Source organism: Mus musculus, chromosome 6 (genome assembly GCF_000001635.26).
Source record: "Mus musculus strain C57BL/6J chromosome 6, GRCm38.p6 C57BL/6J".
NCBI classification, from domain to species: domain Eukaryota; kingdom Metazoa; phylum Chordata; class Mammalia; order Rodentia; family Muridae; genus Mus; species Mus musculus.
The window spans coordinates 18267051-18289587 of NC_000072.6; the positions used below are offsets into that span (position 1 = coordinate 18267051).

A 22537-nucleotide genomic window follows, 5' to 3' on the forward strand; every position below is an offset into this window, starting at 1 on the left:
TTTTGTTATTCCAGATGAATTTGCAAATTGCTCCTTCTAATTCGTTGAAGAATTGAGTTGGAATTTTGATGGGGATTGCATTGAATCTGTAGATTGCTTTTGGCAAGATAGCCATTTTTGCAATGTTGATCCTGCCAATCCATGAGCATGGGAGATCTTTCCATCTTCTGAGATCTGTAGGAAAATGTTATTGGAGGACAGTCAACTTTATTAGGTATTTCTCAGTTGTAATGTTTTATCTTAAAGAAAACAGATTAGTCAACATAAAATATAAGAGAAAATTCATTAAAAACTAAAAATAGAAAATCTCTAACATCTTAGAAGTTATATGGACATATAAACTTTAGGAACATATAATAATTCTTTTATTTTCTAGAAAAATAAATCAAGACCAAAGAGAAAATGATTTGGTTAAAATCAGATACTTGATTATTTAAAATTGTATTTGATTTTATGTCTGCTAGTATTTACTTTACAGTAAGATATGCTATTTCATACTGCAATTCATGAGGCACCTAAGAGTTATGATGGAGTGGTTATTTGTATAAGTGTATTAAATAAAGCAATAAAATGCTATGATAGATTTTATGCAATGAAACTTTATGCTGAAGTTAAATATACATCACTATTTATGAAGTAATATCTTATATCTTTTTTATATTTCCAAAGCTGTGTTTGTAAATTGATGGCCAACAAAACTAGGATTTTGGTTACATCTAAAATGGAACACTTAAGGAAAGCTGACAAAATACTAATTTTGCATCAGGGCAGTAGCTATTTTTATGGGACATTTTCTGAGCTACAAAGTCTACGTCCAGACTTCAGTTCGAAACTCATGGGGTATGATACTTTTGACCAGTTTACTGAGGAAAGAAGAAGTTCAATTCTAACTGAGACCTTACGCAGGTTCTCAGTAGACGATTCCTCTGCCCCGTGGAGCAAACCCAAACAGTCGTTTAGACAGACTGGAGAGGTGGGAGAAAAAAGGAAGAACTCTATTCTAAATTCATTCAGCTCTGTAAGGAAAATTTCCATTGTGCAAAAGACTCCATTATGTATCGATGGAGAGTCTGATGATCTCCAAGAAAAGAGACTGTCCCTAGTTCCGGATTCTGAACAGGGGGAGGCTGCTCTGCCGCGCAGCAACATGATCGCCACCGGCCCCACATTTCCAGGCAGAAGAAGACAGTCTGTTTTGGATCTGATGACGTTCACACCCAACTCAGGCTCCAGCAATCTTCAGAGGACCAGAACTTCTATTCGAAAAATCTCCTTAGTCCCTCAGATAAGCTTAAATGAAGTGGATGTATATTCAAGGAGATTATCGCAAGATAGCACACTGAACATCACTGAAGAAATTAACGAAGAAGATTTAAAGGTATATACCCGTCAAGTCTTAAGATACATCTCATCCTAACCCCATAATTGGAGTAAATTTTGTCACATACTATGTATTTCATGGCATCCCATTGTGGTCTATGGGCTAAGGATACAAAGTCCATTACCTGTGTAAGCAACTTGAAACATAAAACTATTTCTGGTTATCATTGAAATATCATCCCCACCCCACAAATGTGTGGTAAGCCAAAACAGGGCCTCAGTGTTGAGTTTTTCTACTAGACTCATGAAATGATATTCACTTTTATAACTTAATAATTGTCTCCTTTAGTGTTTTTCTAGGAAAAGGCGGAATAGAGTATTATATAAACAAATACTTGCATTTATGTAGACACCAAAAAGTGTTTTTAAGGCATGGCCTTGATAAGGATTACACACACCTGGCTTCTTGACAAGATAAATTCACATTCCTGCCTGCATTTAGTTAGCATATATTTTCTAACCTTTCAGATTTGTGTTGTGTTTTTTAAAGGGTTTCTCTAAGGAAGATATGTGCAGCTCGGCATATATTAGTGACAGTAGTCAGATTAAAGTTCTTAACTCTATGTGTTAAGGAGCAAAACGACCTCTCTTAAAATAGAAAGCAGTGGAAAACAAGAGGGCGATTGTTTACCAGTGGATGTACCTTAGATGAAGTTAAAGCAGAGTCCTAGTGGATGATATATTTAATGGTGACTGTCTTTAATATAAAGTTAACTTTTGGGCAGTTGCAATTCATTTAGTATCTCTGGGCCTGAGTTCACTCTGTTGTGAAATAAAGGAATAAGTAATTCTCAAAAATATATGCTCGATATTTCTATAATCTAAAACTGATTTGCTAAAAGATAATTCATCTATATGATTTAATATCCATCTAAATAAAATTACCAAATTGAAGTATATACATTTTGGTTTGTGTGCATTTTAAAGAATGCTTTCTTTACCTGATTTTGTTACTAAGTTATCAATTATTTCACCTTCCAGGCAACACACTTTTTGTCTCCTTCACTGTGACATCATTGTCCCTATTAACAAAGAAATAAAATAAAGTTCTGAGAAATTCAGTATCTTCATACATTCAAACATCCTACGATGTTACCATTTGGTCTTGATTTTAAATAAAGGGCAGTTTAGTTCAACAATCTAATTTTTAATCAGTAAACCTTATTCCAGGTTAATAGGCTTCCTTCTTTGTGAGTCTAATGGCACTTAATGAACTTCATGGATTTTATGAGGGCATCGTTTCCCTTTAGAATATATAGACTCTCTTTTTCTCACATTTTTATAATGTAGCTTCCAAAAGACAAAGGCTTTTAGAGGCTGTATTTGGAATTGGATTTTGTAACTTAAGTTGTAGCTAGAAAAGCAACCATGTAATGCCTAAGGACTATACAAATATAAGCCAGCTTCTAAAATAGAAGACTCAAGTAGCTAGCAAATTCTACATTGCCCTTGTCTCTGGCTCACTGAATCAAGCTCAATCATGAAGAGTTTGGGAGCTTCACTCATTTGACAAAAGGTGTGGGCTGTAAAGCATTTACATGCTAAGGTTTGGGAAGTCTCACTGTGTTTGGTACTTTATAAACTATATTGCTTGAGCAGACATCCTATTCTCTGTGGCCATCATCACCCGTGGCATTTTTAGTGGCTTTTATTTTTTAAAGATCCTTGGCTGTAAATGGTACTGTTCCCTTATTTCCCTGAATTCATAATAAAAGCTCAGTGGCAGCATGGAGTAGGATTGTCTCAGAATCACACTTCTTTTCTCAGGAGTGTTTTCTTGATGATGTGATCAAGATACCCCCGGTGACAACATGGAACACATACCTACGATATTTTACTCTCCATAAAGGCTTACTGCTAGTGCTGATTTGGTGCGTACTGGTTTTTCTGGTTGAGGTAAGTATGTTTGTTTGGAAATTGTCACTGTGAGTTTAAATTTAGGATAAAAAAGCTGTATGTATTCATATGAGCATGTACACATGTGTATGTGCATGTGTACAACGGTAGTTTCCTGTAAAGTTCATCGCTTCTGAAAACCAAGAGGAGCTGACGAGGCAGCTATGTGGTTAAGGGCACTGGTTGCTTTCCCAGACAACCTAGCCAAATTCCCAGACCCCACATGGTGGTTTACAGCATCTGTAACTGAAGTCTCAGGAACCTGGTACTCTTTTCTGGCCTCTGTGTGTACAACATGTGTGTAGTACACAGATGTGTGCAGGCAAAACATTCATACACAGAAAAATAAGTTAAAACTTTTTAAAATCCACAGTTAGAATTACTATTGATATTTTAGTACTTCAGACATAAGGAAATATGCATAAATACAAATGCTATATATGATGAATTGTCATAAAATAAAATTTATTGGGAATATTTTTTATAATCAGCATATTTTGATTCATAAGTATTGTAAAGAGATTACTATAACAAAATCAATAACATAACTATGTCATCTCAAGTAACATTTTTTGTTGTTTTTGTGACAAGGGGTCCTAAAATCCACACATCTAACAAGTAAAATAATAGTTTGTTATTTATAATCCTCACATCATTTATTACACCTCCATACATTTAGTTTTTAACAGATTCAGAAGCCCAACCTACAAAGAGTGAATATGAGTTGAAGTTAAGTACTGAAAAGAATTCTAGATGTCCATCTAGATGATCTAATGAGGCAGGCAGTGACTCATGTGGTAATGATCCTTACTTGCCTGCTGTACCTTTGTCTCAGGCAGTGTTCATCGAGGGAAGCTTTCACAATGATGTAATTACTTCATTGTGTGCTGACCTGCTGCACAAGAATGCAGTATTAGTCACTCTATTATTTTTCCTGTTGCCATGATAAAGCACCTAAAAGTTAAGGAAAGGAGATATATATGTGCTTTCTGTTTGAGGGAACATATTCCACAGAGGCTGGGAAGGCATGATAGCAGAAGTAGCAGGTTGGTAGGTCATATTGCAAGCACACTTTGGAAGCAAATAGTGAAAAAGTGGGGCCAGGCTGTAAACCTGAAGGCCTGCTCAAGAACCGAAGGATTCCATAGCCTTCCTAAACAGCACAGTAGCTTGAGACCAAGTATTCAAACACAGGAGTCTTTAGCACATTTTACATCCAAATCATCAACAGTCACCTGAGGGGAAAAAAAAGACATTTTGGGAAAGGAAGTCAGGGGACAGGGGCAGGGTTCATAGTGGACAAAATTCAATGATGCACTTGTCAGAAAACAATCTAATGGTGTGCTTTTCTTTCTTTTCGTCTTCCTTCCTTCCTTCCTTCCTTCCCTCCTTCCTTCCTTCCTTCCTTCCTTCCTTCTTTTCATTTTTGTCAGTATCTTATAGGCATTGTCCAGTTAAATAGCTCTCAAATGCTAGATTAAAAGAAAGCAATGATATGCACAATTTTACAACTAAACAACATATTTGCTAATGTTTATGTTGTTTTCCTTCAATCAAAATTTACATAGACTTTGTTTAAGTCTAAACTTTTTTTCTTTGTGTCAGTGCCAATGTGTAGATTTCTTTTGGCTACTGGAATGTTTCTTGGTACATTCCATCATGGAACAGGTGCCAATCCACAGTGGCAGTTTAGTTTTTAAAGCACTGTTTAAGTCCTAAGTGACAAGAAATTCCCAAATGCATATCCTCCTCCATTAAAGTGATTTAGATAATTTTAAGTCTTAATAAGGACTGTATTTCCATTTAGATTTATGACTTTATAGCATCTCTTCTGTGTGTGATCCCTTTTGTAATAGGAAATAAACTTTGTGGCCCACGCTGTCTTTTCTTATTCCTTCACAGCTACTTAAATTAGTGGTGGGGGAAATAATATTTCTCAGTCATGTGTTATTTTGAAAAAGTGTATATTTTGTATTTTCCCTCAAAAGCAATGTTGTCTCTAAGTTCTTAACACTGAACAAATAGACTAATATTTCTATTGTGCTGCTCTTTCTAGTGCCCCTTCTTGGCAGTGTATTATGGACAAGAGAGGGAAAATGTAAACACTGGATTAATGGATGTTTACAATAACCTGATGGTGTGTAGAGTGCAGCATCTCAAGATCCTGTTTGCTCCTTGGTCTTGTGGTCTTTAAGACTGTGTCAAAGGCCTGCTGTGTCTGTTTGTTAATAAGGAGTTGTTTTACATCAGTAATAAAATGGAGATTATAGTGAACTTCTATAAAACTACCTTTGCTAGTCAGTGTTAGAGTCCCTTTAGCACATCATCTTTATTGTGAATGTGGATTTTAGGGTTATATTTGTCCCACAAAATATGTGAAAATCTGCAAATTATGGTGTATTACATTCCATGTGATATGGCACCGTGTGTTACCTCCCCACCTTAGGAATAAAAATGATTATTACTTATTTTGTTGCTGCTTCAGCGTAATCCTCCAAGAGTACCCTTCTTTGAAAAATTACATGAACTTTATATAGTCTTGAATCATTTTGAAGTGAAATAATAGTGTGTATTCCATTATCTCTTTAATTCCCAAATATTTTTCCTAAAGGCTTCCTACCAAGTATTTGAAAAAATTTTTATCTACTGTAGTCAGTAAATATAGCTTGGATTGGTCAATCTATGTGATAGACAAGAAACTACTTTGTTAGGATCTAGGCCTCCATTGGTAACTACGTATTTCTCTTATTGCTTCTATTCAGAGTGTGTTGGCAGTGCTGGTGCTGCTGATTTTTCTCTTCTTGGATCAAAGGAGATGTAATGGAGAAGTGGCTCAGAACATGTGCCCCATCTAGGGTCTAGAGTCATTTGATTAGTCTGAAGATTGAGGAAGACTTTTCTATAAGAATAAAGACATTTTAAAAGCTTAGATTATTACCAGGTTTCTAGTTTTGCATTAACTTGAGTCTTAAGACATCAGAAGTTTTTCTTTCTTACTGAGACAGTACACAGAGACTATGTGTACATTGAGAAAACATGACAATTAAAATAATACCATTAGATCTTCATCATAGAAGTTAATAAGATAAACTAAAATAAAATATATTATTTAAACAGACAACCCTTACCTTTCCTGTATGATTCAATAAATAGTGTTTGTGGAAAAATGAATGTGCAAAATGAGAGAGTGGAATTCCATAAGCTTAATGTGCTCTTAACCAATAGCAATTGCTGAAGTGACTTCAGAGGTGTAAAGCCAAGACACTAAGAGTGTGTGCACTTCGATGTTGGTCATATTGAATTTAGAAATGGGTGTGGAAGGCTTAGATAAAGACGCTAGAAAAAAATCAACTGTGGATTGTTCCATTGCAGGTGGCTGCTTCTTTATTTGTGTTATGGTTGCTTAAAAAGTGAGTATGCCACACTTTATGTGGATTGTGTTTTGTTTATATTTAGAGGTTATAAACTATTTTAATATATACTATGTTCATTACACCCTTCCATATTCCTGCTGATTATGAGGGGAGAAACCATGTTTCAATAATTCTTCAATTTCTGAGGAGACTGGGTCCCAGAACAAAGATACCAAATTCTGCACTCGTGCTCCATGTGTAAAACTGTTTTTTACACATACAATACAATAGTATTTTGCATATAGCCTAGGCATATCACCACATATACTTTAAAACATTTCTAGATTTATATGATGCCCAGTATAATGTAATTTTCATGTAAGTAGTTATATCCTTTAGAGAAATGATGATAAGAAAAATAAGTATGTGCGTGTTCACTAAAGATGCAATTTTAAGAATAATTTTCTCAGTAAACTGATGGCTGAATCCATAGATACACAGGAGATACATAAGGTTTGCTATATTTGTTCAAGTTGAAAGCTGTTCAGTGCCTTTATCTCTTCATTTCTAAAATATATGTTGTTTTCAGTTTTCATGAAATGCAATAAAATATATGAAGCAACAGTTCATATTTAATAGTTTCTACTAATTATTTTGTTCAAATAAGAATCAATTACATCTATTTCAATTATGAGAAACCTTAACACCTTTTGGCAATACAAAATTTATAAAACTAAGGGTATAGTCTCTTTTAAAGTCAGCATTTCATGTTTCCTTATACTTATTTTTATTAGTGATTCACTTGGCAAGTTTGGTTGTCAAATAATCCTTTTCTTTTGTTTTACAGCAACCCTGTTAACAGTGGAAACAATGGTACTAAAATTTCCAATAGCTCCTATGTTGTGATCATCACCAGTACCAGTTTCTATTATATTTTTTACATTTACGTGGGAGTGGCTGACACTTTGCTTGCCCTGAGCCTCTTCAGAGGTTTGCCGCTGGTGCATACGTTAATCACAGCATCAAAAATTTTGCACAGGAAAATGTTACACTCCATTCTTCACGCCCCTATGTCGACCATCAGCAAGCTGAAAGCAGGTACTTGTGACTAGGTATAAAGTGGAGCTGCCCGCTTGCCATCTGTGTGGCTCATCGGCCTGCCTGCCTTCAGTAGCAGCATGAGCGGGAACACAGGCATCTGCCCCTCATCCAACTACCTTGTTTGGCATTTCTAAGATACTGCAGGCAAGCATACCCATGCTCCCCAGCATTTCTGTATCAGCCTAGTAGAGTAAATTATCTTGTTACAATGTGATTTGCGTTCAGTGGACTCACTTGAAGCAACCTCTTTTGGATAACTTGACCTTCTCACATACTTATCTTGATGGGAAAAAAAATAACTGTTTCTTGTGCCTCTTCAAGAGTGGTCATATGAATGCATTAGATGACTTTGGGGGGAGGGGGATAGTTTTTAATTATTATGAGACAATTATAGTACATGATCCTTGTATAATGCATTTGACACCGATTTAATTACAGTCACAGAAAGTAAGATAATTTGAAAAATAGAACCAAACATTTCAAAACCTATGGTAAGAAGGGTCTTTGAAAATGTGGTGCATTGATTCGCCTCTGAGTTAGCTTACTTTAAAGACCATGAAGATAATAAGCCTCCTAAGTTCTCCTTCACTGGAGAGCCTGCTGTGTGACACTAAGCCAGGGAAGTCCTGGCGCATACAAATAATTAAAGTATCATTCATGTCAGGCATAGAAATTCAACTAAATGTAGAGAAAGCTACAGTATTGAGACCTTTTTACTGTAATCTGTCTAAAAATCTCAAATGTGCATCAGATTTTTTTAGGTGACAAAATTAAGTGTTGATGTATGAAAAAGATTATATTTATCCTGGAGCCCTTATGCCTCGGCAAAGGGTTGCCTCATTTGCATATGATCCTGGTCATCCTCTTTTAGTCTAAGAATCTTAAAACTAAGGAAATGGGCAATTCACTCTTTAAGAGAGGCGTTCTCTCACATTTCTGGCAGAATTGAACATGGACACGTGGAAAGGACACAGACATTTGAGGCTTAGGCTTAGTTTGGCCACACACCATTGGTAGTAATGGCTGTCAGCAGCCTACGTGAAATGAATATTAGCATATTTCTGCCATTCTTTTCTGTGAGGTTGTTGCTCTCAAAGGAAGTGAACCATCCTCTTTCTCCCAAAATCCACTCACAGCGCCCTCTCCGCCCTCTCTGTTTTCCCTCTCAGTGATCACCATACATTCTTCTTTTCTCATTTGTCTTCCCAAAATGTCATCTGTGTCTCAGGTTAGTTCCTAACCACTTTATGCTGTGTTCCTCCTTATTCAACCTCCTGGACCTAAGCAGCAAGATGACCTCAAGAGATTTCCAATCAGCCTGCACTCATTATTTGGTAGCTGTGGTACATATAGTTTGCTTTTAATTAAAAAAAGTTATTAGATTCATGGTTTATGATTCTCATCTGATACTGAATTATTCTGCTATACTTTGCAACAACTTGGAATTTCCCTTGGATGAGCTCTTCAGAATTGTGCATTGACCATGCTTTTCCTTGACAGTAATTTTCTCAGGCTTTTTTTTTCCTGTTACTTTCTCCCACTTTGTCATACTCAAATTGCGATCATACAGACACATAATAAAGGTCCTCAGCAAAATGCGGTTATAATACACAGATGCTCCTGGTTGAAATAAAATTTGAAATATAAATATCACTATGAGTATACTATTTTGCCCAAGCATACTTTCAGTTTTAAATAGTTATTACAAATGTCATGGAATATACATTATTTCTCTGACTTATTTATGGAAGGATATCCATAATGGGTATCCATATAATATATTCATAAAATATCCTAAATTAATATGTTTTCTAATGTATCACATGTCTGCATAAGACTTTTTACTTTTGTCTGTGGGTCATATAAAATAGACATGGAATTATCTATCCTATTGACTTCAAAAATCTCCTATCTGGGAAAAGAGATAAGTTATATGTACACACACAAGCAGCTGTGATATACAGCACGTATGTAGTCTCTGCAACTCAGGCATACAGACAAGGACAGGAAGAGATTTTTTTCCAGATGCAGTAAATACCCTACTCTCTTGCAGACAGGCTATTTGAATTGAACCAGGAAAGAGGTACAGATTTGACAAGAGGAGACAGGGCTTTTAGATAGAAAGGAACAACACATAGGCAAAGTAGGAAAAGGTAGACTAAAGAAGACATACTTACCAGAAGCAGTGGGTTTGAATAGCAGGATCTAGGTTAGTTAAGGACAAATTATGGGAAACTATTAAATATTAAAGAATTTTGGACTTTAATCCAGTAGGTAATAGTGAACGAGTGATAAGGTTCACTATTACATTGTTGCCATAGTGTTGTGTTACACTTTATCTGTTGGCTTAGCTCCTTTTTTAGAAGATGAATTCCTGCACTACAAGGAGAATGACTTAATCACCTCCCTGTAGCCAGCATTACCAAAGCATGTAGTAGACATGGAATTTTTAGTTCATTGACACAACAATCAAGACTCAAATGGGGTGAATCTGGAATTTAGAATACAGGTTGAAGCTTATATTCCCAGTGAAGAAGATAGACAAAATAAAAAAGGAAGTCTGGTGTGTACTGAGAGAGACAGCTGTGGGTTTTGGATCAGCATATCTAAATGGCAGAAAACTCCACAGGGAGGGTGTATGTGCCCTGTTTGGTGGAGTTGAACATAAAAAATTGATGAAAGCACCGCCATTAAGACACCTTGAAACCGAGAGCAGCAGAAGTGAGGCCCAAGGGGTACGATGACCAGACATTCCTACCCTTAATTATAGTAAGAACTTGATTAAAGACACTGCTTGGAGCTGAGTCGTAGGGGACTATGTGTTTTATAAAAGTTCAAAAGTAGGAGGCAATAACTTAAATAAATACATAGAATTCTCAACAAAGCTAATATTTGTAAGTTCTTGAATTTCTGACTAGATGATAATTCTTATTTTAAATGATTTTGCTGTGCTGTGAATTTAGGATAAAATATATTGGTGTCCTTCTAAAAGTGATTAATATTTGAGAATATTTATTTGTATCACAGGTGGGATTCTTAACAGATTCTCCAAAGATATAGCAATTTTGGATGACTTTCTGCCTCTTACCATTTTTGACTTCATTCAGGTTTGTAAAGAATAACTATTATCAAGTTTTTCTATTTGCCATAAAGTTTTGTGAATAATTTCAAAAGGAAGCAAGTGAATTTGTTGCTAATTTTCCACATACTAGTTGAAGTCCTGGCTAGTGAATAAGTTTTATGAAGAACAGCAATGTTTAATAGTCATAAATTTAGTGAATTCAGTAACTAGCTATGTCTATCTATTTCAGGCATGCCCTGGATATGATACTATCCTCTTGAATTGGTTTGAAAGGTACAAAAGACAGTTTTCCGCCCAATCATTGACCATAAAATTTGACTCATAGAACATTTCTTAAGTCCAACACTGAAATGAAAATGAAGTTCCTGGAGAGGCTACACTCTAATCCAGCCATACCCATGAACACTTAAACACAAATTTAGCTAAGCAGTTTCCCCACAAAAGTATAACTTAATGGAAGGATGAAAAATGGATTGTTGAAAAAATGTGAAGGAAAAGAAATATTTAGAGCCTCTGAGGCTCTCCCTTAGTGACTGCTGTGACAGACCTCCAGGGTAGCCATGCTATGGAGATGACTGAAAGTCACTTAATAACAAAAGAAGGCCATTGAGTGGAGACCAAAGTGACCATGAAAGCATCACATTAGGACTCCAATGTCAAAGGACTTACAGGAGTTGTAAGCTGATACTCTTGCCTGTTGAATCAGGCAGTTTTCTGAGCTCCCTGTTGGCTTCCTGAAGCTTCAGAGAGCAAATGCACTTGGAGAAGTAGTTGTAACACAACATGGTCCTTGTTGGAATGACACAGTCTCATAGCTTGTCCCTTCCCTTCTCTTTAAAATAGTACTGCATCTCTGAAAACTTGGAAAAAATGTGGAACTATTGCCCCTGTATGTATACACACAAGCCACATCAGCAGATGCAGAGAAAGCAGCTGTTGGTTCACCTCCTCTGAAATGATTGACATAATTAAATACACTTACTGTACTAAGTGAACTGTGTTTTGGATTTCCTTCATTGCTGTGTTTAAAGATATAACTTTACGGTAGCAGCACCTACTGGAATTTTTTTAACCCAAGTTTTGATTTATGTACTCAAAAGTGTTAGTTTATGTGTGTTTCTTTAGCATGAGACATTTGTTTCCCAGTCTCAGAAAATAAACCAAAGGTCCGTAATAAAAGTATACTAAATACTATATACTAATATAATATAATGCAATATAATATAGTATGGTCAAAAACTGGAATGTGGATATCTATCTGAATCTGCCTACAAAAGTCTTAAAAATGGTGCTTGAGTGATATATATATTTATGGTCTCCTAAGTATCTCTTGTTATTTAGTTTATCTCAGAAATCTGGGAGAGCTAATTTTCAAATATTTATCTTACAAATTAAAGGTTATTTGACATTTGTGATGGCTTTCAAGTCCTTTTATGTATCTTAAACACTTTTATTTCAGGTTCTAGAGCTGCTAAAGCTTCATGAGGTAGCAAATCTCTCAGAGCTTTCTTTTGAGCTGAGATCTACCCTGCCCATTTCCCTTCAGGACACCAGCCAGAAAGCCCATGGAAACTAGTGGAGAATTAGCGTATGAAAGTTACACTAAGTTGGTTTTAAAGTTAGCACATGTTTGATGTCATGTGGACCATTTATTTGGTAAACTGTAGTGAGGTTGCAAACAGTATTCTAATTTTCTGGGGTGTAATACAGTAAGATGTCTGCATTGCATGGCAGAATTCATTTTGATAGTGTGGCTAGAAAAATACTTAATTTCAAATTAAATCCATCTACTATAAACCTTTTGAGTTACTGGAGTATCTCCAGTTATTACAGTAGGCATAGGTGAGGTGAGATATAAATAACACTTATTAAATAATACTCCTTTCAATATTACATATGAAAAATTAGAGTCAGAAAAGTGAACTTGTCAACATGACTAAACCTAGGTTTAAAACAGATATTTGTAATTTAAAATGTTCTGTTAAGAATGTTTCATTTTAAACGACTCCAACAAAATCACAAAAGATAATATTTATACTAAAATTATTTTGAAATTTTAATTTTTCAATGGACAGGATGAAGAAAATCATAATCATTTCACATTTACTTCTTATAAAATTTAGAGTGTGTGATAAATAAAAATATCCCAAGAACAGAAAGCACCGTGTAAAGCTTCAGCAGCTGAACTATCACATCAGCAAACTAAACAATTTGAACATTGTTTCTCTGCAGCCGGCAGACTGCCTTCGAGCTGGCACCTTATTCATGGATGCATGTTTCCTCACTGAGAATAGTGCAGTCTAAGAACGTGTGTAGACACAGCTCAGCAATGCCCCTGTCCACTTAACAAAGTGAAAATGTCTCTCACTACCATGTTCTCTTTGACCCCGCAGTTGGTGTTCATTGTGATTGGAGCTATAATAGTCGTCTCGGCATTACAACCCTACATCTTCCTAGCAACGGTGCCAGGGCTAGTAGTCTTTATTTTACTGAGGGCCTACTTCCTTCATACAGCACAGCAGCTCAAACAACTGGAATCTGAAGGTACAGCATGGAATGCATTGCAGGGGTTCCTGGAAGTGGGTGAGGGGGACCACATTTACTAACCACTATACTGCTTTAAATCTCTAATTATATAACAGTGGTGTGTGTGTGTCTGTGTGTGTGTCTGTGTGTGTGTCTGTGTCTGTGTCTGAGTAGTAGTAGTAGTAGTATGTGTGTGGGCATACTTGCTCGTGCAGGCATGTGTGGGAACCAAAGGCTACCTTTGTCAATTGCTTCTCTTCTTTTTTCCCTTATCATCTTCTTTCTACTTCCTCCTTCTCTGTTCCCTCCCTCCCTCCCTTCCCTCTCCCTCTCTCCCCCCTCCCCCCACCATCCCTCTTTTCTTCCTTCCTCCCTTTCTTCCTTCCCTTCTCTCTCTCTCATGAGTTTCTCACAGAACCTGGCATTTGCTGGTTCAGCTGGACTGGCTGGCCAGGGAGGCCCCGGGACCCATGTGTCTTCATCTCTAGCATTACAGACATTCAGTACAGGCCCAAAGTTTTTCATGTGTGCTTGGAATCTGACCTCAGGTTCTTATGTTTGTGTAGCAGACATATTACCGACTGAACTCTCCCGGCCCAACAATGAAACTTATAAAGTACGTGAGGATTGACTTTGTTAACTACTATGGCTTTGTTTTGGCTTTCAAACAAGTGTATACCCTTACCATTGTGTATGCATAGACATGCATACGTTCTTATACTGCTCAAAGTCAAAACCAGCAATGCTATTTTTCCTCAGAGTTTCTCCCAGATTTCAAGTGAGACTGGATGGAATTCTTCCATTTGGCTTATCGTCTTCAGGCCTTTCCTTATTGGCCTGGCTTGGTTAATCTTTGCTCCATCTCCTTAGGAAGCATCTCTTTCAGAAGGAACCTTGGTGTGAGGCAATTATTTTTTTAATATTTTTTATTAGGTATTTTCCTCATTTACACTTCCAATGCTATCCCAAAACCCCCCATACCCCCCCACTCCCCTACCCACCCACTCCCACTTCTTGGCCCTGGCGTTCCCCTGTACTGGGGCATATAAAGTTTGCAAGTCCAATGGGCCTCTCTTTGCAGTGATGGCAGACTAGGCCATCTTTTGATACATATGCATCTAGAGTCAAGAGCTCCGGGGTACTGGTTAGTTCATAATGTTGTTTCACCTATAGGGTTGCAGATCCCTTTAGCTCCTTGGGTACTTTCTCTAGCTCCTCCATTGGGGGCCCTGTGGTCCATCCAATAGCTGACTGTGAGCATCCACTTCTGTGTTTGTTAGGCCCCGGCATAGTCTCACTAGAGACAGCTATATCAGGGTCCTATCAGCACAATCTTGCTAGTGTGTGCAATGGTGTCAGCATTTGGAAGCTGATTATGGGATGGATACCTGGATATGGCAGTCTCTAGATGGTCGATCCTTTCATCACAGCTCCAAACTTTGTCTCTGTAACTCCTTCCATGGGTGTTTTGTTCTCAATTCTAAGAAGGGGCAAAGTGTCCACACTTTGGTCTTCGTTCTTCTTGAGTTTCATGCGTTTAGCAAATTGTATCTTATATCTTGGATATCCTAAGTTTCTAAGCCAATATCCACTTATCAGTGAGTACATATTGTGTGAGTTCCTTTTTATTTTTAAGAGAGTAAACTTAATGTGTGTTTCTGCTTTGAAACTTAGGAGCTAAATCAATTCACAGAAATTCTACACTGAGAGACTTAGAGATTGAGTCTCAAAAGACAAAACCCATTTTCTCAGCAGTTACTAATTTAGGATTAGCCAAGAATATTGACTACTCTTAGACAAGGAAATGTGAGTTAACAAGGAAAGTGGTTCTGTCCACTACCTACCTATCTACCATGGTCAGCAGGTAAAAGGGCAGGGCCATGCACTTTAAAAGTAAATTCCGGTTTCAGTGAGAAGCCCACACCATAGATGCTTATCGTGAAGTTACTCTGGAGTTCATCTTTGTCAGAAACATGGTAGTATGAAATTCTGTTCTGTATTGCAAGCTGTACATTATCTCCTATGGGATGATTTACAGGCAGGAGTCCAATTTTCACCCACCTTGTGACAAGCTTAAAAGGACTCTGGACACTTCGAGCCTTCCGACGCCAGACTTACTTTGAAACTCTGTTCCACAAAGCTCTGAATTTGCACACTGCCAACTGGTTTATGTATCTGGCAACCTTGCGCTGGTTCCAAATGAGAATAGACATGATATTTGTCCTCTTCTTCATTGTTGTTACCTTCATCTCCATTTTAACAACAGGTAATCTGAACTTATTTTTTTGTCAGTGATTAAAATGCCATATGTTTATATTAAAATATTTAGATGATTTTAAGTAGACTTGTAGAGCTTACAAGTAATTTCTTTGCATTTCTGTTGTTTTGTTTCTAAATAATTTATTTAAAGGTTTATATGGTATTGTTACTAGTTTCACTATTTAAGAATAATGAGACACTGAGTCAGATAGCAAATATGTGACTAACAAGAAAAATGTCTTTTTCATGCCAATGTTGGAAATCTATATGGGGAAAGAAAAACATATTTGTATACACATGCACACATGTACACACACTTATCATTTCACACTTCCTGTAAAATTTCTTCACTTAACAACTACTTATTGGTAAAATTCTTGTCTAATATGAATTTGAATAAATAAAAATTAGCATAGAAGTAAAATAACTGACATAAAAGTGCATTATTTTTCAAATATAAATGTTCTGAAATTTAGGATCTTCAAGGAAAAAATAAGTCACAATAAGAAAAATTAAAATCTATACAGATAAATGAGTATTTTAAGGTGCTGGATTTCTGAGTCAAAATGCTATGTTACTTATATATACACCATTTTATTATATATAAAATATTGTATATTATTTATAGCAAAATTTCAGAGCGAATGACACATCAATGCCAGATTTGCAACATTATTTGATTATAAGAACAGAATTGCTCAACTCCAATGAAGCAGCCTTTGACAAGTTATCAAATTGTGTCATGCAGCCTCAGGGTGGGTATCACACTTGATTACCTGAAGGAACCAGCACAGGCACTGGAGAGTCAGGCATAAGTATGACTCATGTAGATACTGGTTTCTGTTCTCTTCATTCTGTGGATGATGCATTTCTTTCTCACTCTGTCTCTCTGTATCTCTCTGTCTTTCTCTGTCTCTCTATGTCATATCTATATCTATATACACACATATATAATATTATATAATATATTTGTATATAATAAATGTATATTATGTATATATTTCATGTATAATACATATATAATATATACACATATAACATATATATATATATATATATATATATATATATATATATATATATATATATGAGAGAGAGAGATCTGTGTATGTGTCTCCCTCTCTCTTCCTCCCTGCCCTCTCTCAGAATAATAGTTATCTTCATTTAACAGGACCATAACACATGAGCTTCATGTGCCATCTTCATTCTTCTTCTTGAATTAATGGTATGGATCCTGTGTCCAATTATTAAATCCTAGAGAAGGCAAAAAACATATTCCTTCTGGCTTTGGGCCCACTGCAGATTGACAACTGCTATGAGGATGGTTAACTTACCCATATATTGCTTTCTTCATGCATGGCTATGAAATGAATCTATATGTAGGTATATTTGTGGATACACATATAGTCATTTTGACACCTTAAAATAATTTTTGGAAGGTATAATATTGATTATTTGTATATAAGGTAATTCAGAGGGGATCAAAGATGACTAAATTACATGGATTAAGACTTCACAATTAACTCAAGCCAATGTATCACATGCTGTATCAGACTGTATATTATGACTAAGTCCTGGGTTACTAAGGCCAGTACTCAAAATCTTCACTAGTCAACACAGTAGAACCTCCAACTGTGATGAGCAGCACAGCCCAGGAACCCAGCCATAACCAACCAACTCTATTGGTCTTAATTTTATTGATGATATTAACTTACATTAATTTACAGCCATTAATTAACTTCCCTAATTCCCTAATCGTGTGGGCAGATGCACACTAATAACACTTTCATAATATTGTGTGATATTTTGTGTAATACAGTGTAGTCTTGTTTGTAATAAATGGCCAGTGATTATTAAATAATACTACTTGGTATTAAAATATTACCTTACTTTTTTTTAACCCTCAGAATAAGAAATGTATAAGGGACCTATATAAAATGAACTATTAACAATTTTCAATATATTATTTGATATTAACACAGCATAACATGTGTTATCTATGGTGTACCTAAGAAGGAGAAAATGTCAACATGAAATTTTTCAGCTATTAATAGGATGACTTGTTCATCTTGATGTTTAACTTTATAGTAATTTAATGGTAGATTAAGCATTATCATTTGGGATATGATATCCTAACTTTAAAATAATTTATGAACACTTATCTTAAAAATATTTGTAGTCATAATCCTCATTTTTTAAAATTTTAATTAGTTGCCCTTTCTAATCCTAAATGAAATTTACTCTAAAATAACATATTAACACTGTTCTTTTCAAGCAGATTGGGCATTTTTCTTCTTGCTTTTAATGTAATGTGCAAACTTCTCCCTTAAATGGCTGGCATTAGTTTTCTGACTGCCTGGTGACAAGTGAAGACTCCTTTCTTAGAAACAGCTTTTGATGAGCAGAGACCATGACCCTTACAGAGGTGCTCAGCACATGTGCTAGTGCTACTCGGATGGATGTGGCCCTCCTTTGAGTTCTGTACAGGATCTCATTTCCTATTTATTTTTATCTATCTATCTACCTATCTATCTATCTATCTATCTATCTATCTATCTATCTATCTATCTATTCACTCATTTATGGTGTGGTATTCAATCAGTATTTGTTTATATTGTTACATACAGAGTAAGAGTAGACAATTACTCACTACCAACATTACCTTCAAGACCTAAGCATCATTTAAAAGTGCAGCAGTTCCCAATATTCAGTCACTATTTGATTTTAAATTCTGGATGAAAGCTTACTCAATGAAGGCATTATTGTTCAAAGGAGTCACTAAAACTGCATTAAATTGAAACATAAATTTATTGGCAAGCGATGAGAGAGAGATGAATACAATAATTCACAGAAGAGAGAAATAACATATACTTTGTTCAAAACCCTTTTCCATGTCTAGGTGAAGGAGAAGGAACAGCTGGTATTATTCTAACTTTAGCTATGAATATCATGAGTACTTTGCAGTGGGCTGTGAACTCAAGCATTGATACAGATAGCTTGGTAAGTTACTATTTTTAATTTTATGAAAAGTTGAGAGAACAAAACAAAAAGAGTAGGCACTAACATATGAAATATATATATATATATTACTCAGTTTAAGAAATAAAATATTCAGGTTACTTTAAGGACATTCTGTATTCCACATTAAGCTGTGGCATGATTTATCTTTCGTCCTCATGGATTATCATTATTATGTGTCTTTGCCCTGGAGTTTTCCAAAGCAAATCTTAGAAGTGGAAGACATTGCTGAGGTTAGAATCTCCCCAAACTTGGCTTCACTAACGCCAAATTACTCCAGTCTGTTGTGCCACTATATACTTCCAGCAAGAGAGCATGTGAATGTTTCCAGCAGTATTTCTTATTCAGGCTTTTACAATTTTGCCAGCTTGATGAATGTGAAGTAACTACTAAAATTTCTGGATAACTTAGTAAGTCTCTATTGTTGACCACTTGGATTTTTATTGTTGTTTATTTCTGTTAAATGCTTGTTTCTGTTATTTGCAACCTGATGAGGTTTGATGTGCTTGTTTGTTTTTCCTTATGTTATAGGTGTTCTTAAGTCCTGGATCAGTCATCAGTTCTATACATTTCAATGGCCCTTGAGCCAGTGGCTTTACTCACAGTATACCTTAATGAATGGAAACATTGAATTTGATAGAGAGTAGTTTATTTTCCTTTACCTTTATGGCTTGTGCATTTGGTGTCTTGTTTATGAAATCCTTCTGTATATTAGGTTTCCACATTCAACAGCCTGACATTTTTCATAATCCTCTTGTCTTATTTTGAAAATGTCTGGTCATAGTGTTTGTCATTGCTCTGTTCCTTTGTGCTTAACGGATGCTGTCTTGCATTTGAGGACTTTGTGTGTTCAAAGACCATATTTGGTGTATTCTTCCATAGAGTGAGAGCCTGAAGTGATATTTGTGTGCTAAAATGATACAAAGGACTACTAATTCACAAGGGCCAGGGCAAGAAATGAAAAGAGGTTCCATAAACTTCCCTATTTATATTTTAATAAAAGCCATATTATCAGTTAGACTTTAGAATTGGCCTGAGAATGTCATAACTGATTTCTTTTTACATATTTGATTACAGTTATTTGTGTCAGTAAGGAATGTCCATACCACAGCATGAGTGTGGAGGGTTCAAAGGGAAACTGGTGGGGCTCACCTCCCTCTTTTCACCATGTGGGTCCTAGGGGCTGAACTCAAGTCATCGGGCTTAGCAGCAGTTGCCATCACATGCTGATCTGTCATTGCGGACCTGTCACTGAAGCTTAAGGCTTTGGACATACATTCATCCATTCCTTATGTCATTTCTAAGAGGTCTAGAATCCATACAACTCCCTTTACTTCCATTTTCAGACACCCATTCATGTGATTGCAAAATTTCTATAGTTATAATATATAAATACATACAGTATATTTTTTTCATAAATATGTCACAAGGGAAAAACCTAAAATCTTTTAAAGCCTCTTCTTGTTTGTTCATTTTCATCATTCCATGAGGCAGCTTAGTAATTCCTTGAAATACAGTTTTCTTAGGTTTTATTTAGTTAGACCAGTCCCTAGTCTCTTCTCCACACTTCTTGGTTTTGTGTTGGAATTAGCTGAAGAAGATTATATAAATGCTGTTTCTATTTACTTAAATTTTTAAAACTATGACTTCATAATTCAAAACCCTTGTGCACATTATATATTTCTTTACATAAAAATTCTCTTCTTGTACATGTACAATTCCCTTTGCAACCTTAATTTTCTGGCTTAATCACATAGCCAAACTTTTGACATTGCAACACAATGTTGTCACCTACAGAGTTCACACTCAAGATATGTACAGTTAAGCTCCTAAACTTAGTCACACACATTCAACCTAAGATTTTCAGTAAGTAGTAAGTTTTTGATTTGTGTTGGGCTTCTTTCATAGCTCTGTTTGTGCAGCTGGATGTGGCCTGTGAACTGTGGATTGGACAGTCCTGTTAGAATAGCCTTTGCACAGGCTGACAAAACCGTTGCTAAATACATTTCTACTTCATGTATCTAGTGTCCATGAAAGACACTTAAAGTATTTCTCCAGGTTTTCCCATGGCTATGCTAGACTTTGTTGTCTGACATTGTATCTTTCATGGTGTGTGAAAGGACCCTTTACAGACCTATTGTGTTTGTGACATGGTCTATGAAATGTATCAATATTTGCAGTTGATTACGTTTTCAAAAGTAATGCTCTTTTGTTTAATATCAAAGAGCGTATGTTAGTTTGCATCTCTTTGCCAAGCAATGCTGGCGGGCCTTCCTGGGTGTTGGTGGTCCCTTCCTGCTATTACCTCCCATCGTGCTGGTCTCACCTGCACTGCTGCGAAAACTACCCGGTAGTGCTCTTCTTTCCACCTCTTGCTTGGGAATCTGAAGGGAGAATGTCTGATCAGTGGCCAGTAGTGCTCTTCTTTCCACCTCTTCCTTGGGAATCTGAAGGGAGAATGTCTGGTCAGTGCTTTCAGATTTCACACCCACCTGATGTAACCCCAAGGTTTTACAACACTAAGCAAAAACTCAGTGTGATGTAATTTTATCTTACTGTGCTTTAAACTGCATCAAGAGTGATCTGAGTTTAAAATGGAACAAATACAATGTTTTCTTTACTATATTATAAAGCTAAGTACAAGGCTATTCAGGAAAAACTTCAGAGTTGGAATAATTACTTCATTTCCCATCTGTCCCAATTTAAAAATTAATACAGTCAATTTGACTATGAAGTTATGAATATAGCAGTATAACTTTGTTTTTATTTTCTACCTGTTACATACCCACATATCTCTAGCTTTCTTTATCTCTCAGCTATTAAATCCAATATCACAACAACACAAGTTATGTTGTGTTTATTATCACATATCTGGAATGCTGATACTCAGAACTATCCAGCAACCTTTTCATTATGTTTTCATAATAAAATTTACTCCCAAGCTCTTTCCTTTATTTCTACATCCTTTTAGACATTATAATAATTCTATTCTTTAAACTCTTAGCCAAAGACCTTTCTATATATCTCACAGAAATACATACATATAACCAGAAATAATTCCCTTACATCTCTCTACTATCTCTTTCTCTTTTGTCTTTTTAAAATTTTTTTAATTAATTTTTTACACTCCATATTCCATTCCCCACCCCCCCATCCACTCTCCCACTGCTCCACATCACACACTTCCTCCCCACTCCCCCATCCCCCACTCCTCCACCCCCACCTGATCTCTAAACTCCCTGGGGCCTCCAGTCTCTTAAGGGTTAGGTGCATCATCTCTGAATGAACACAGATCTGGAAGTCCTCTGCTGTATGTGTGTTGGGTGCCTCATATCAGCTGGTGTATGCTGCCTGTTTGGTGGTCCAGTGTTTGAGAGATCTCAAGGTTAATTGAGACTGCTGCTCCTCCTACAGGATCACCCTTCTCAGCTTCTTTCAGCCTTCCCTAATTCAACAACAGGGGTCAGCTGCTTCCATTGGTTGAATGCAAATATCTGCATCTCTTTCAGCTGCTTGTTGGGTCTTTCAGAGGGCAGTCATGATAGATCCCTTTTTGTGAGCACTCCATGGCCTCAGTAATAGTGTCAGGAATGCCTTTTGAGCTGGATCCCACTTTGGGCCTGTTGCTGGACCTTCTTTTCCTCAGGTTTCCTCTCCATTCCAATCCCTGCAATTCTTTCAGACAGGAACAATTATGGGTCAGAGATGTGACTGTGGGATGACAACCCCATCCCTCACTTGATGTCCTGTCTTACTGCTGGAGCTGAGGGCCAGCAGGAAGAGTGGAAACAGGGCAACCTCAGGAAATAGGAGGTTGGGGGGGGGGGGACGACGACCCTCCAGAATGCACCAGAGGCCTGGGAGGTAAGAGACTCTCAGGAATCAAAGGGAGGGACCTTAGATGAAATGCCCAACAGTAGGG

General features: G+C 36.4%; 1 protein-coding gene across 1 annotated transcript in view; it reads left to right on the forward strand.

Moving 5' to 3' along the window:
- The window catches only part of Cftr (cystic fibrosis transmembrane conductance regulator), a 152084-nt gene that overhangs the window by 96364 nt on the left and 33183 nt on the right, over positions 1-22537 (forward strand). The window contains exons 14-21 of the mRNA NM_021050.2: positions 670-1378; positions 3148-3276; positions 6649-6686; positions 7477-7727; positions 10758-10837; positions 13206-13356; positions 15377-15604; positions 18497-18597. Of these exons, the coding sequence (NP_066388.1) occupies positions 670-1378; positions 3148-3276; positions 6649-6686; positions 7477-7727; positions 10758-10837; positions 13206-13356; positions 15377-15604; positions 18497-18597 (1687 nt within the window). The remainder of the gene's footprint in view (positions 1-669; positions 1379-3147; positions 3277-6648; positions 6687-7476; positions 7728-10757; positions 10838-13205; positions 13357-15376; positions 15605-18496; positions 18598-22537) is intronic.